At 41.6% G+C, this 13,031-nt stretch overlaps 2 protein-coding genes across 2 annotated transcripts in view; one reads left to right on the forward strand and one right to left on the reverse strand.

The window, feature by feature from the left end:
- LOC123877581 (E3 ubiquitin-protein transferase MAEA) lies at positions 1-10,174 on the reverse strand. Its single transcript, XM_045924397.1, has 9 exons — positions 9,801-10,174; positions 8,521-8,673; positions 7,189-7,332; positions 6,628-6,757; positions 5,427-5,563; positions 2,232-2,370; positions 1,255-1,405; positions 521-710; positions 1-163 (listed from the first exon to the last, which is right to left on the reverse strand). Exons 1-9 carry the CDS (start codon positions 9,837-9,839, stop codon positions 65-67), a joined length of 1,182 nt encoding a protein of 393 aa, XP_045780353.1. The 5' UTR covers positions 9,840-10,174; the 3' UTR covers positions 1-64.
- Positions 10,175-11,709: 1,535 nt separating this feature from the next.
- The window catches only part of LOC123877552 (C-terminal-binding protein), a 122,515-nt gene continuing 121,193 nt past the window's right edge, over positions 11,710-13,031 (forward strand). The window contains exon 1 of the mRNA XM_045924367.1: positions 11,710-11,963. The gene's annotated coding sequence lies outside the window, so the exon portion shown is untranslated. The remainder of the gene's footprint in view (positions 11,964-13,031) is intronic.

Below are 13,031 nucleotides of genomic sequence, written 5' to 3' on the forward strand. Positions count from 1 at the left end.
AAATATTTGGCAAAAACGTGGCGACATAAATACATAATTAGGTATATCTTGTGTTTCGTATAGTTTACATAACGTAGACTTTCTCTACGCGTTTCATACAGAACACTTCGTTTGTCTTTGGGCATATGATCGATCCGTGTTCCTTCATCATTTCCTTCAGCGCCTGAAATGAAAATAAAATATAAGTTTAGTGCACAAAATCCTGGCCCGTTCAACTTTTTTGCTGAATTGCAGTCTTTGGGGCTTGACAAGTTAGTAATAATAGATAGAATAGGTTACATTTACAAAGAATTCCGTGGCGCCATCCGATTCGGGGTTCCGACTGAAAACGTGCGTACCTTTGCATTGTAATGTATGAAACTGTATGACACATGGCATACCGTTTGCGTGGCGTGAACGTTCGCGTAGACGTAATGCGACAGATTCACGCGCGTCACTACGCTCGTGTCACGTGCACGTGCTTGGTGTGAATCGGTTTTCAGGAATATGACTATAAAGAGGAAGACAACTGGGTCTTTACCTTCTCGCCGTAGACTTGTCCGTTGGGCAGCACCATGGGCTGGTTGTGCTCGTTGAGCGGCAGGCGCGAGATGCGGCACACGAGGCGCGAGTGCGAGCAGTGCGCGTGCGGCAGCAGCCGCGCCAGCGCGTTCAGCGGCGGCTGGCACGCCGGGCACGCCGACACTTGCGTGCTCTCCACGTAGCACTGAGTGTTGTTGTGTTAAGGAATTTAACATGTGAGTTGGTAGCCACTATCTGCGAGAATATTGTGCGGATACCCGACTTGCATCGAAATGGTATCCACTATGTTTGCAAAGCCAAAGGGCATGGGGCTCTTCTTTAGGGAAAATTAGATGACGTCCGCGACTTCGTGCGTGGATTTAGGTTTATATCTTTGATTTACTGGAATAAAAGTCTGTGTCCTTCCCTGGAATGTAATCTATATTTATGTACGAAACGTCAAAATTCGCTTACTAAATGGGCCGTGAAAAGCTAGCAGACAGACAGACACACTTTCACATTTATAATATTAGTACAGTGCCCGGCAGGAAATAGTGCACATTAAACTACAGAAAGATATAACGGTTTCGTAGAGCGTTGTTTCTGTCGTTGAGACCAACAAAACGTCACATAGGTACGAGTGACAGAGACAACGCTCTACGAAGCCGAAAGCTCTTTTTAAAGATCGATGTGCAATATTTCCTACCAGGCACTGTATGAATAATGAATATAAACACTATTAGCAAAGGATATGGCGTGTTTAACGCAGCGAGGCCGAGCTGCAGAGCGACGGGTAAGGCCGGCAAGCGCGCGGGGTGCAGCAGGCGCGCGTGTTCCCAACGGAACTGCGCCACCAGCGCGCCCCAGCGCCAGCCGCCCAGCAACGAGCGGTACGGCTCCACTTCTATACAAGATAAAAATCATCATGATCATGTGTACAGAGCCCTAGGCTTTCATGCCATCATCCGTAAAAAGATGATCTCACTCCTACAGCGCCTTCGTAGCAGTTAGCAGTCACAACGGCATTCTGAGTGCAATACTGGATAGGGCAGGCTGCCCAATAACAAAACATTGGGTAGCTGTGGCCACCGGGCGACTAGTTGCCACGGTAGGCTACTTTATTTACTTTGTACTAACATTACTAACATAATTATATGGAATTACTGTTACTAACACACTATCTTTTTAAATGGACTTATTTGTATAATACATGGTCTGTAATAAAATATTATTTATATTTTATTTATAATCGCCGTCATCTAAATTACTATCGTGAGTGAGAAAAGTTTGTGGAACCTCGGATGATACGAGAAGTAATTTAAATTAGTCATCACCCGAATTTCAATCATTACAATGGATGAATGCTACCCTCCGCGTGGAAACCGCCTTTAAACGCGCTAAGAGAACGCCATGGTTTTTGGAGCATTGGGGAGAGGACTGCCAACACTATGTTTTCCGGTACTGGGCCGCCATTTAAGCCTCTTGGTACCCTAAGCCTATCGGTTCTTTAGGCTATGTATTCTGCCCATTGCTATTTCAGCTTCACTTGTCAAGCTTTGTCCGATTACTCTTGTTCTCCTACGAATCTCCTTGATTTGATCACGTAGGAATACTCTGAGCATAGCTCGCTCTTAGAAAAAACTCAAAGTATACAATAAGTGAGATATAAAAAGGTAAGATAAGAAAATCACAAACTTTACCAATAAAATAATGAATAGGTACAAACATACCTGTGTCCTTGGGAAAGGCGAGCATTCCCATGCAGTGTTGTATATCGTCTAGCTGACCGTCTTCGTATGTGGAGAAATGCTTCTTAGCGTAGCGCACCGCCTCCAGGCGACGATCTTCACGAACCAACTCTATGAACTCCTGCAAGATCAAAAAAAGCCGTCAAGTGATGTGGGACATCCGACAGAAGCCAATTTTTTATGAATCACCACAAATTATAAATGCGAATGTGTGTTTGTTTGTTGGTTGGTTAGTCATAAAATCACTTCACAATGGTGCCACAGATCGACGCGAATTTTTTGCATGGTTATTGGTTTACAGAAAGACCAGAGAGTAACATTATTGCCAGTGTTTATACCAGACAATCATAGAGTGAGAGTCCCACGCGATTTTTAAATACCTGAATCCATTCTAGTTATACTATATAGCAAGTACTCTGTCTTGGTTCCTCGTGTGGGCGACATATAAGCTATGAGGTGAGGTTGCACTAACTGAAAAGTGTTTCCTGGCTAGCTTTAGTTTTAAGTTAACGCAATTAATTATCACCATTACATTATTATCTTACAAATTCAACAATAGACAATCAAAAAGTGTACAATGGGTACCTTGGTTCACTTTGTGAATGATTTGATGAATTTGAATAAATGATATCAATTGATGCCCTTGAAAGCTCATTTATTCTTCTTTTTTCTTTCTTCAAAAAGGACAGCGATAGGACAACTGCGTTTCACTTTTGCCACCTGATATACCTGGATTGAGATATACCTGGATGCGTATCTTGAACTCCATGGTGGAGTTGAGTTTGCGCAGCTTGGAGCGGTTGTCGGCGCACCACTGAAGACATCGAGCGGTGCGGCGCGCGGACAGCTCCGCTTCAACTTCTGCCGCCGCCGCGTAGATATCTGTGTGAGATATACCTGGATGCGTATCTTGAACTCCATGGTGGAGTTGAGTTTGCGCAGCTTGGAGCGGTTGTCGGCGCACCACTGAAGACATCGAGCGGTGCGGCGCGCGGACAGCTCCGCTTCAACTTCTGCCGCCGCCGCGTAGATATCTGTGTGAGATATACCTGGATGCGTATCTTGAACTCCATGGTGGAGTTGAGTTTGCGCAGCTTGGAGCGGTTGTCGGCGCACCACTGAAGACATCGAGCGGTGCGGCGCGCGGACAGCTCCGCTTCAACTTCTGCCGCCGCCGCGTAGATATCTGTGTGAGATATACCTGGATGCGTATCTTGAACTCCATGGTGGAGTTGAGTTTGCGCAGCTTGGAGCGGTTGTCGGCGCACCACTGAAGACATCGAGCGGTGCGGCGCGCGGACAGCTCCGCTTCAACTTCTGCCGCCGCCGCGTAGATATCTGTGTGAGATATACCTGGATGCGTATCTTGAACTCCATGGTGGAGTTGAGTTTGCGCAGCTTGGAGCGGTTGTCGGCGCACCACTGAAGACATCGAGCGGTGCGGCGCGCGGACAGCTCCGCTTCAACTTCTGCCGCCGCCGCGTAGATATCTGTGTGAGATATACCTGGATGCGTATCTTGAACTCCATGGTGGAGTTGAGTTTGCGCAGCTTGGAGCGGTTGTCGGCGCACCACTGAAGACATCGAGCGGTGCGGCGCGCGGACAGCTCCGCTTCAACTTCTGCCGCCGCCGCGTAGATATCTGTGTGAGATATACCTGGATGCGTATCTTGAACTCCATGGTGGAGTTGAGTTTGCGCAGCTTGGAGCGGTTGTCGGCGCACCACTGAAGACATCGAGCGGTGCGGCGCGCGGACAGCTCCGCTTCAACTTCTGCCGCCGCCGCGTAGATATCTGTGTGAGATATACCTGGATGCGTATCTTGAACTCCATGGTGGAGTTGAGTTTGCGCAGCTTGGAGCGGTTGTCGGCGCACCACTGAAGACATCGAGCGGTGCGGCGCGCGGACAGCTCCGCTTCAACTTCTGCCGCCGCCGCGTAGATATCTGTGTGAGATATACCTGGATGCGTATCTTGAACTCCATGGTGGAGTTGAGTTTGCGCAGCTTGGAGCGGTTGTCGGCGCACCACTGAAGACATCGAGCGGTGCGGCGCGCGGACAGCTCCGCTTCAACTTCTGCCGCCGCCGCGTAGATATCTGTGTGAGATATACCTGGATGCGTATCTTGAACTCCATGGTGGAGTTGAGTTTGCGCAGCTTGGAGCGGTTGTCGGCGCACCACTGAAGACATCGAGCGGTGCGGCGCGCGGACAGCTCCGCTTCAACTTCTGCCGCCGCCGCGTAGATATCTGTGTGAGATATACCTGGATGCGTATCTTGAACTCCATGGTGGAGTTGAGTTTGCGCAGCTTGGAGCGGTTGTCGGCGCACCACTGAAGACATCGAGCGGTGCGGCGCGCGGACAGCTCCGCTTCAACTTCTGCCGCCGCCGCGTAGATATCTGTGTGAGATATACCTGGATGCGTATCTTGAACTCCATGGTGGAGTTGAGTTTGCGCAGCTTGGAGCGGTTGTCGGCGCACCACTGAAGACATCGAGCGGTGCGGCGCGCGGACAGCTCCGCTTCAACTTCTGCCGCCGCCGCGTAGATATCTGTGTGAGATATACCTGGATGCGTATCTTGAACTCCATGGTGGAGTTGAGTTTGCGCAGCTTGGAGCGGTTGTCGGCGCACCACTGAAGACATCGAGCGGTGCGGCGCGCGGACAGCTCCGCTTCAACTTCTGCCGCCGCCGCGTAGATATCTGTGTGAGATATACCTGGATGCGTATCTTGAACTCCATGGTGGAGTTGAGTTTGCGCAGCTTGGAGCGGTTGTCGGCGCACCACTGAAGACATCGAGCGGTGCGGCGCGCGGACAGCTCCGCTTCAACTTCTGCCGCCGCCGCGTAGATATCTGTGTGAGATATACCTGGATGCGTATCTTGAACTCCATGGTGGAGTTGAGTTTGCGCAGCTTGGAGCGGTTGTCGGCGCACCACTGAAGACATCGAGCGGTGCGGCGCGCGGACAGCTCCGCTTCAACTTCTGCCGCCGCCGCGTAGATATCTGTGTGAGATATACCTGGATGCGTATCTTGAACTCCATGGTGGAGTTGAGTTTGCGCAGCTTGGAGCGGTTGTCGGCGCACCACTGAAGACATCGAGCGGTGCGGCGCGCGGACAGCTCCGCTTCAACTTCTGCCGCCGCCGCGTAGATATCTGTGTGAGATATACCTGGATGCGTATCTTGAACTCCATGGTGGAGTTGAGTTTGCGCAGCTTGGAGCGGTTGTCGGCGCACCACTGAAGACATCGAGCGGTGCGGCGCGCGGACAGCTCCGCTTCAACTTCTGCCGCCGCCGCGTAGATATCTTATACAAACAAGATACAGTTGAAAACTAAAACCCGACTGCGATCGTCTTAATAAACGCTCAAATATTATACCAAAATTGTTTTTCTGTCGCTTGGTATATTTTAATGTTGTAGTGGATTTATATTTATGAACTCAGAATTTTCTTCTCTTTCATTTGACATCCCACTCAATACAAAAGCAAAACAAAAATTGCATATCACATCACACTATAATACTATAAACGTGATAGTTTGTGTGTATGTGTGTGTTTGTTACTCTTTCACGCAAAATCTAATGGACGGATTTGGCTGAAATTTGGAACAGAAATAGATTATATGCTGGATTAACACATAGGCTATTTTTCATCCTGAGAAATCAAAGAGTTTCCACGGTATTTATTAGAATAGAATAGAATAGAATAAAATTTACTCGTTGAAACCGACACATAAACATAGTATTACAAATAAAGACGCTTATACAAAACTAAAAATAAAAAATAAAAAAAATAAAAATATAAACCCTAAAATATAAAATTTAAAATATAAAACTTAAAAACTAACTTAACTTAAACAGTATATTATGTATGTATAAAACCTATATCCATGCGAACGAAGTCGCGGGCATTAGCTAGTATAATATAATCTTCAGAGGACTGATTCACTTTACATCAAAACATCATTAGCCCGATTCAGTTTTCATAGTGAGTGAATGAAGATACCTGTTGTGACACCTAGTAACATTTTACTAAGTTACTATGGTCTCAGACTTGAATTGTATGATTGCTGTATAATCCTATTACGTATGAGTAAAAAGTGCGTCATGTAGTGTCTGTACTTATATGAAAATCATCAAATTCTATACTAATATTATAAATGCGAAAGTGTGTCTGTCTGTCTGCTACGTTTTCACGGCCCAACAGATTGACCGATTTTAATGAAAGGTACAGACTTGGGATACATCCCGGGGAAGGACATAGGCTACTTTTTATCCCGGAAAATCAAGGAGTTCCTATAGGATTTAAAAAAACCGAAATCCACGCGGACAAAGCCGCGGGCATCCTCTAGTACTTAATAAAGTACTTACCAACATTAGTGAGATCCCTAAGGTCGCGCTTATCTGCCAACTTGTTGGCTGAATCGTAGTAGCCATTGCGCAAGAAATAGTCCACGAGCATTCTGTCCAAACGTACGCTACGCCATTGATTCATTTGAGTCTGAAACAAATGCAAACAAAACTTAAAGAGAACAAAGCTACCGTTTTTATCACACGTTTTTATTCTCGCTTTCTTGTTGGTCTGTTTATTTGTTTGTCTGTTCGATACTAGAGCTAGATTTTAAAGGATAGGTCGGATTTGGCATGGTAAGATGCGAGGAACGGAGGCAGAGACGTAGTGTGGCCGCGTTACTCGCATGTCCCTCGTTCACGCCCATCGCTCCCTATTTTGTCGGAAAGTATACAATAGCGCGCACGCTGCTACAGTTTCGACGTCCATCACGTTGCAAAGGCAAGCGGCCTAGTGCGGCGCGTTGCCATTAACTGCGCGAGTAGAGCAGTGTGTGGACGCACAGTGAGGCATGATTTTCGTCAAGCGCAAGCCTGTCTCACAATAAAAAATTATAGCTACTAATATATTTAGCTGTAAACCTTAGCCTGTGGTGCGGTAGGGTCTGCGAGCGCCTCCGCCTGTTCCTTGAGGTGTTCCAAGCGTTTCTTGCACACAAATGCGGCTTGCACCTCCTCTGTTATCGCCTCAGATGCTTTGCGCTTCATTGTTGTTAGCTTCTCTACCTGCCAGTCGAAAAGTAATAATTTTGTTGTTAACCCCCTAGCACACACTAATTTGCCTTGAAGTGCATCATGCTCTGTGAAAATTAAGTACTTACATCATATTTCCTATAAGCTGTGATAGCCTAGTGGTTAGAACGTCCGCCTACTAATCGGAGGTCGGGGGTTCGATCCCGGGCACGCACCACTAACTTTTCAGTTATGTGCGTTTTAAGCAATTAAATATCACTTGCTTTAACGGTGAAGGAAAACATCGTGAGGAAACCTGCTTGCCTGAGAGTTCTGCACGTTCTCAAAGGTGTGTGAAGTCTGCCAATCCGCATTGGGCCAGCGTGGTGGACTATGGCCTAAACCTTCTCATTCTGAGAGGAGACCCGTACTCAGTAGTGGGGCGGAAATGGGTTGATCATGATGATGATGATCATATTTCCATGATAGTGTATTTTTACTACTCAATAATAATTTTTACCACTGACCACAGCTCTCCTCACAGAATGAGGGTTGAGGCTATAATCCACCACGCTGGTACATATAGGCTTTCTTGACAGACATGGCAGACTGACAGACGGACAGATGGACTGATTCTCAGACAGACAGACAGACAGACATACAAACAACAAAGTGATCCTATAAGGATTCCGTTTTTCTTTTTGAGGTATGGAACCCTAAAAATAAGTACCCAATTTATTAATTTACATGCTGTTTTGTTACAAAAAGATACATAAATGATGTAAGTTTTCATCCATACTATCCATACTAATATTATAAATGCGAAAGTGCGTCTGTCTGTTGGTTTCTCACTGCCCAACAGTTTAACCAATTTTGATGAACAATTTTGATGTACAAAGAGGTAGCTTGCATCCCAGAAATTAACATAGCCAACTTTTTTTCAGAAAAGTAGAGTTTCCACAGGATTTTTAAAAACCCTTTAGGGAATGTTGTGCCTCTCCTAAGTTGGGAGATATAAGGGAAACTACATCTCCCTTATAATCTCGTTTATTACACAAATGCGTGTATCCAATAAGGGAACGTAGTACAGACTGTTCTCATATAAATATAAAATAAAATTATAGTTCACGGCAGCCGCGGTAGTCCGCTGACTCAGGCGCGGGCATCGTGTTACCTGTGTCCCTACAACCCTTAATCCACGCGGACGAAGTCGCGGGCATCATATTATAGTATGTCACTTACCATCCCACCAAGTAGTGAGTCAATCTCGCCAGTTGTAGCACCTTTCTTCGTAGCAGCATCAATGTCACTTACAGATGAGGCAACTTGCCTTGCTTCTACATCCAACACCCTCTGAGCATTGCGGTAACGCTTGTTGAACACTTCATAGGGTACCTGGATTTAGTGTTTATTAGATGCTAGCTGATCTTCATGGATTCACTCAAGTGAAACTTAATATACATATAGATAATACCTACCATCACTTAAGTTCTAACACCACTGAGTATTTTTTTTGTGGTTTTGACATTATATTGCAATTCCTAGAGAATCAAAAGATGCGTTTCTGATAATCGGAAACAAGAAAATGTTCACTAAAAACTCTTCAAGGAACCAAAGTAACAGCATGTTAACCATTAAACAATCCTAACCTGTGGAAACAACAAGTTTTTTTATTTTCCTAAAGTTGGTAACTTTAGGAAAAATACTACTCAAGGACTTGGGGTTGGAACTTAAGCAATGATATAATGTTATTTCAGTTCAGAACTTAAACAATGATATATTATAATGTCTTCAGAACTTAAACAATGATATATTATAGTCTATGTTACTTCCGGATAAAATATCTTTCTAATGGTAAATGAATTATTCATATCAGTTCAATAGTATCAGAGTTTATCGATTACCAACCTCAATAAACCACCAAATCTTTCCTCTGTATAATAATATTAGTAGTTAAGACTAGGTGATGCCTAGGTCATCTGAATGGATTTATGACAACTCCTGTATTTTCTGGGATAAAAAGTAACCTATGTGACTCCATATAATTACTATTTAAATGCCTTTGTCTACTAACTTTGAAATGTTGGATATTGAGTACTTATTTAATTTAAAAAAGCAACAAAATAAGTTACTGCACTTAAGAAAAATATTTGAACATTGATAAATCTCTAGAGGTAGTTATGGAAACAACATTATCATAGTATCTCCAAAATATCAGATAACAGATTACTTCACTACAAGTCTTTTAAGAAAAAGACGTGAAAAAGAATGTTAAGTTATAACTTATGTTAAGTACAATATCGTAAGTTAATAGCCACTTGTTTAATGAGATTGTTATAAAAGCACTTACCTACTGCTTAGTTAGGTTTCTGTAAAACTTTATTACTTATTAATGACTTAAATGAGCACATAAATGAAGCTACGAAGTGCGTCACAAAAATGGTAGCTATCTTCAAATAGACAAGAACACGTTTACAGATTTAGTTTTTATTGATCGTAAATCGAAAATACTCTTAACTTACCTTCAAAGTGGCGTGTTCCAGTGATTTTATTTCGTTCATTGTAGGCAATTTGTGTCACTACCTCAAGATGTGAAGTACCTATCGCTACAAAACACAGCCACAGCCACTCTCAATAATGAAAACAAAACTCAGCTGATTTTATGTTGACTAGTCAATACTTGAATAGTCATTCAACTATCACATCCATCCTAGCAAAATTGTGGATCATTACGAAAAGTTTCGTATTTTAAGTTTCTATTTAATCAATTCGGTATTTTGATAATGAAATACGATGAGTAAAACAAAAATTCTAAGAAAAATTAAATATTTCACAAAGGAAAATGGAGATTGCTGATTTTTGGGCGATTTTATGTCAAAAACCATCCAGTCAAAAAACCAAACCACAGACTAACAATTGGTATCATGGTCTGTGTCGTCTGTGCCACAAACGGACATTTTTTTCAATTAGCTTTATGGCTCCAGACTCTAGCTCTTTTGAACTTAATAGTATTAGAATGAGCAATCACGGGTAACATTGTTAACGTGTTTTATATTGTGAATCATTGGATGAATGTTCAATCATTAAAAAAACCAGCCAAGTGCGAGACAGACTCGTGCATCGAGGGTTCCGTACTACAAAAGAAGTACTGTGATAACGTTTTTGTTAACAAACTTAACTTTGTTTAAAGAGGTTTATTGTAAATATTAAAAAAAAACTATAATAGTTAGAACGTTGTTCTATTTTTCCTGTAAAATATACATAAATTTTTGATCATGACGTAGTTAGTTAATTATAATTCAGTTTATTTGTTTGGTAAACTTCGGAGATACAAGGAAGAAAAACAACAAAATTTAATTCTAAAATATTCTGAATAAAAATAAAAAGCATCAAAGTTTTTACAAACTCTGGATGGTGTATTTTTTTTTAATGTTTCAAAAAAAACCCTTTGTTGGAAGTTATCATTTTTTATGCAAAATGAATCTATGAAAATGAGCACTACTGTTATTTATCCATACTAAACCATTGTTCTAACAATTCAAAAGATTGATTGATTAACGCAAAATCACACTTTTAGGATTTTTTTAATGATAGTTCAGATAATAATGATTAAGGAACATATTGTATGATAAAGTTGAAAACTAAAACCCGACTAACTAACTACGATCGTCCTAATAACACTAAAATATTTTTGGAAAATTGATTTTCTGTCGCTTGGTATATTTTAATGTTGTAGTACATTTATATCCATAAACTCAGAATTTTTTCTTCTTTCATTTGATATCCTACTCGATACAATAGCAAAACAAAAAATTTTTAGAGACCCGCAATTTTTTTATGTAACATCTGGTAGGTTAATTTTTTTCGTATAAAAATTAAAATATAACCTTTGCAACGAATAAATTGACACGTCATTTATCGAAATCGATTCAGTAGTTTAGGCACTACAGTGGAATACACAGAATCTGGGTACAAACATACAATTATATAGACTGCTAAAATAATAACCATTTCTTTTGGCTTTGCCGTACTTGGGTATGAATACTTATTAAATAATACATTTTATAGCTAGCACTGATTAATACTTTTTTCGATATAAGCTGTTTTAAAAAAACCATATTGTTTTACTCTTTGATTGGTTTTACTGATAAAGACTTAATTTTCATCAAAATTCAAAGCGAACTTTGTCAAAAGCACAAAAGTCCGATTTAAAAATATCTACAACTATTTCGGTGTTACAAAATATTGTTTAATCGTCTCTAGAAACTCCTAATTTAATACATTTAAAACCTACGGCAACCTAAAAACTTTATCAAATCAAATGAAATATATTATCTAAAGAGTTTCTAAAGATACCCGTGACTTCTCTTAAAAGTCATAGACCAACCAAATATTTTTATTATCTATGCTTTTGTCGGCGCGTCACCGCGTCACTTTCTTAACGCGAATCCGCCATTTTGTACGTAGCTGGCGGTGATTCGGGGTTCGCTTTCCCGGCTAAGTGTTTATTGCGTGGAAAACCTGGAAAACTTCGTTTTATTTCCTTCTCCAACTGACTTTAGGCGAAACTGACATTTTAGTGTATAAAATTTGCTTCGGTACCAAGTGCTTTCGTGATTTGTGAGTGCACTGTAATTGGAGCGCGTGGCTGGTTACTCTTTGTTGTTGGATTCTGCGTAAAATAGGTAAGTTTCTCCGTTTTCTCATTTGTTTCATCATATTTGAGCTCCAAAAAAGTCTTATAGTAGTTTAGTGTCTTAAAACGATTGAGTTCAAAAAAGATTTTAGCGAGTATGTTGGCGTCATCCGGGTGGTAATGCCAGTATTTTAAGTAAAGTGGCGTTTTGTACGAGACAATGCTGAGGTCTCCGTTATGTCCTTTGTCGACGCTTGGCCGCGCTTCAACCTCACGGCGGTAATCGCGCTGGCCGCGTCAGTTTTCTAGAACCTACCAACTAATCGAACGACACCACGCGGTTTTTGTCCGAATGACGGGACGCTGACCTACTTGGCGTAGAAAGTTAGTTTAGTGTAAATAATTCATATAACTTAACGATTGTTGGTCACTACATTGGTATATCAGTTTATTATCTATTGAGAGATTTAAGGTCACTATGTAAAAGTGAGTTCATAAGGAAAAGTAGCAGTTTTAATCAAAGAAATAAAGGTACTTGGACTGACTCTATGTGGCTACATACATAACTAAGCCTGTATAAACATTCCTTTTGAAAAAACGCTTTATCCTTGAGGTACATGTCTCTTTTTAAAAGACACAAATTTTCTCTCTTAACAATAGGCTTACAATACCAATGGTTAGAAACTGCAGTTTGAATTTTCAAACTTCTAAAAAAATACATATATCAAAAATTTTGTCATTAGCAGTGAAGGGACTGGTCTAAACAGACTAAAGGCACTCAAAGCAGTGATAGCCAGAAAGATGCAAGTTCTTGCCTGCCAGTTCTGCAATTTATGATATGTATTTAAGAATATTTATTTCAGAATTTCCTTCAAGTATAAAAAGGTAAAAACACTTTAATATAAAACAAAAGCTAACTTTATACAAGAGCCGTATATAAATTGTATATGGAGGTGATCACAATAGATTGACAGTGGTCTATGTGATACAGGCTCTGAATGAAGAACTTAGTACCAAACCCAAATCATCAATTATAAGCCAATTGCAAAATATTATGAGTCTAAGAACCTGTTTCTGATCATATTAAAATACTAGCTGATGTCCAAGACTTTCTTGT

This window comes from Maniola jurtina, chromosome 24 (genome assembly GCF_905333055.1).
Source record: "Maniola jurtina chromosome 24, ilManJurt1.1, whole genome shotgun sequence".
In the NCBI taxonomy this organism is placed as follows: Eukaryota; Metazoa; Arthropoda; class Insecta; order Lepidoptera; family Nymphalidae; genus Maniola; species Maniola jurtina.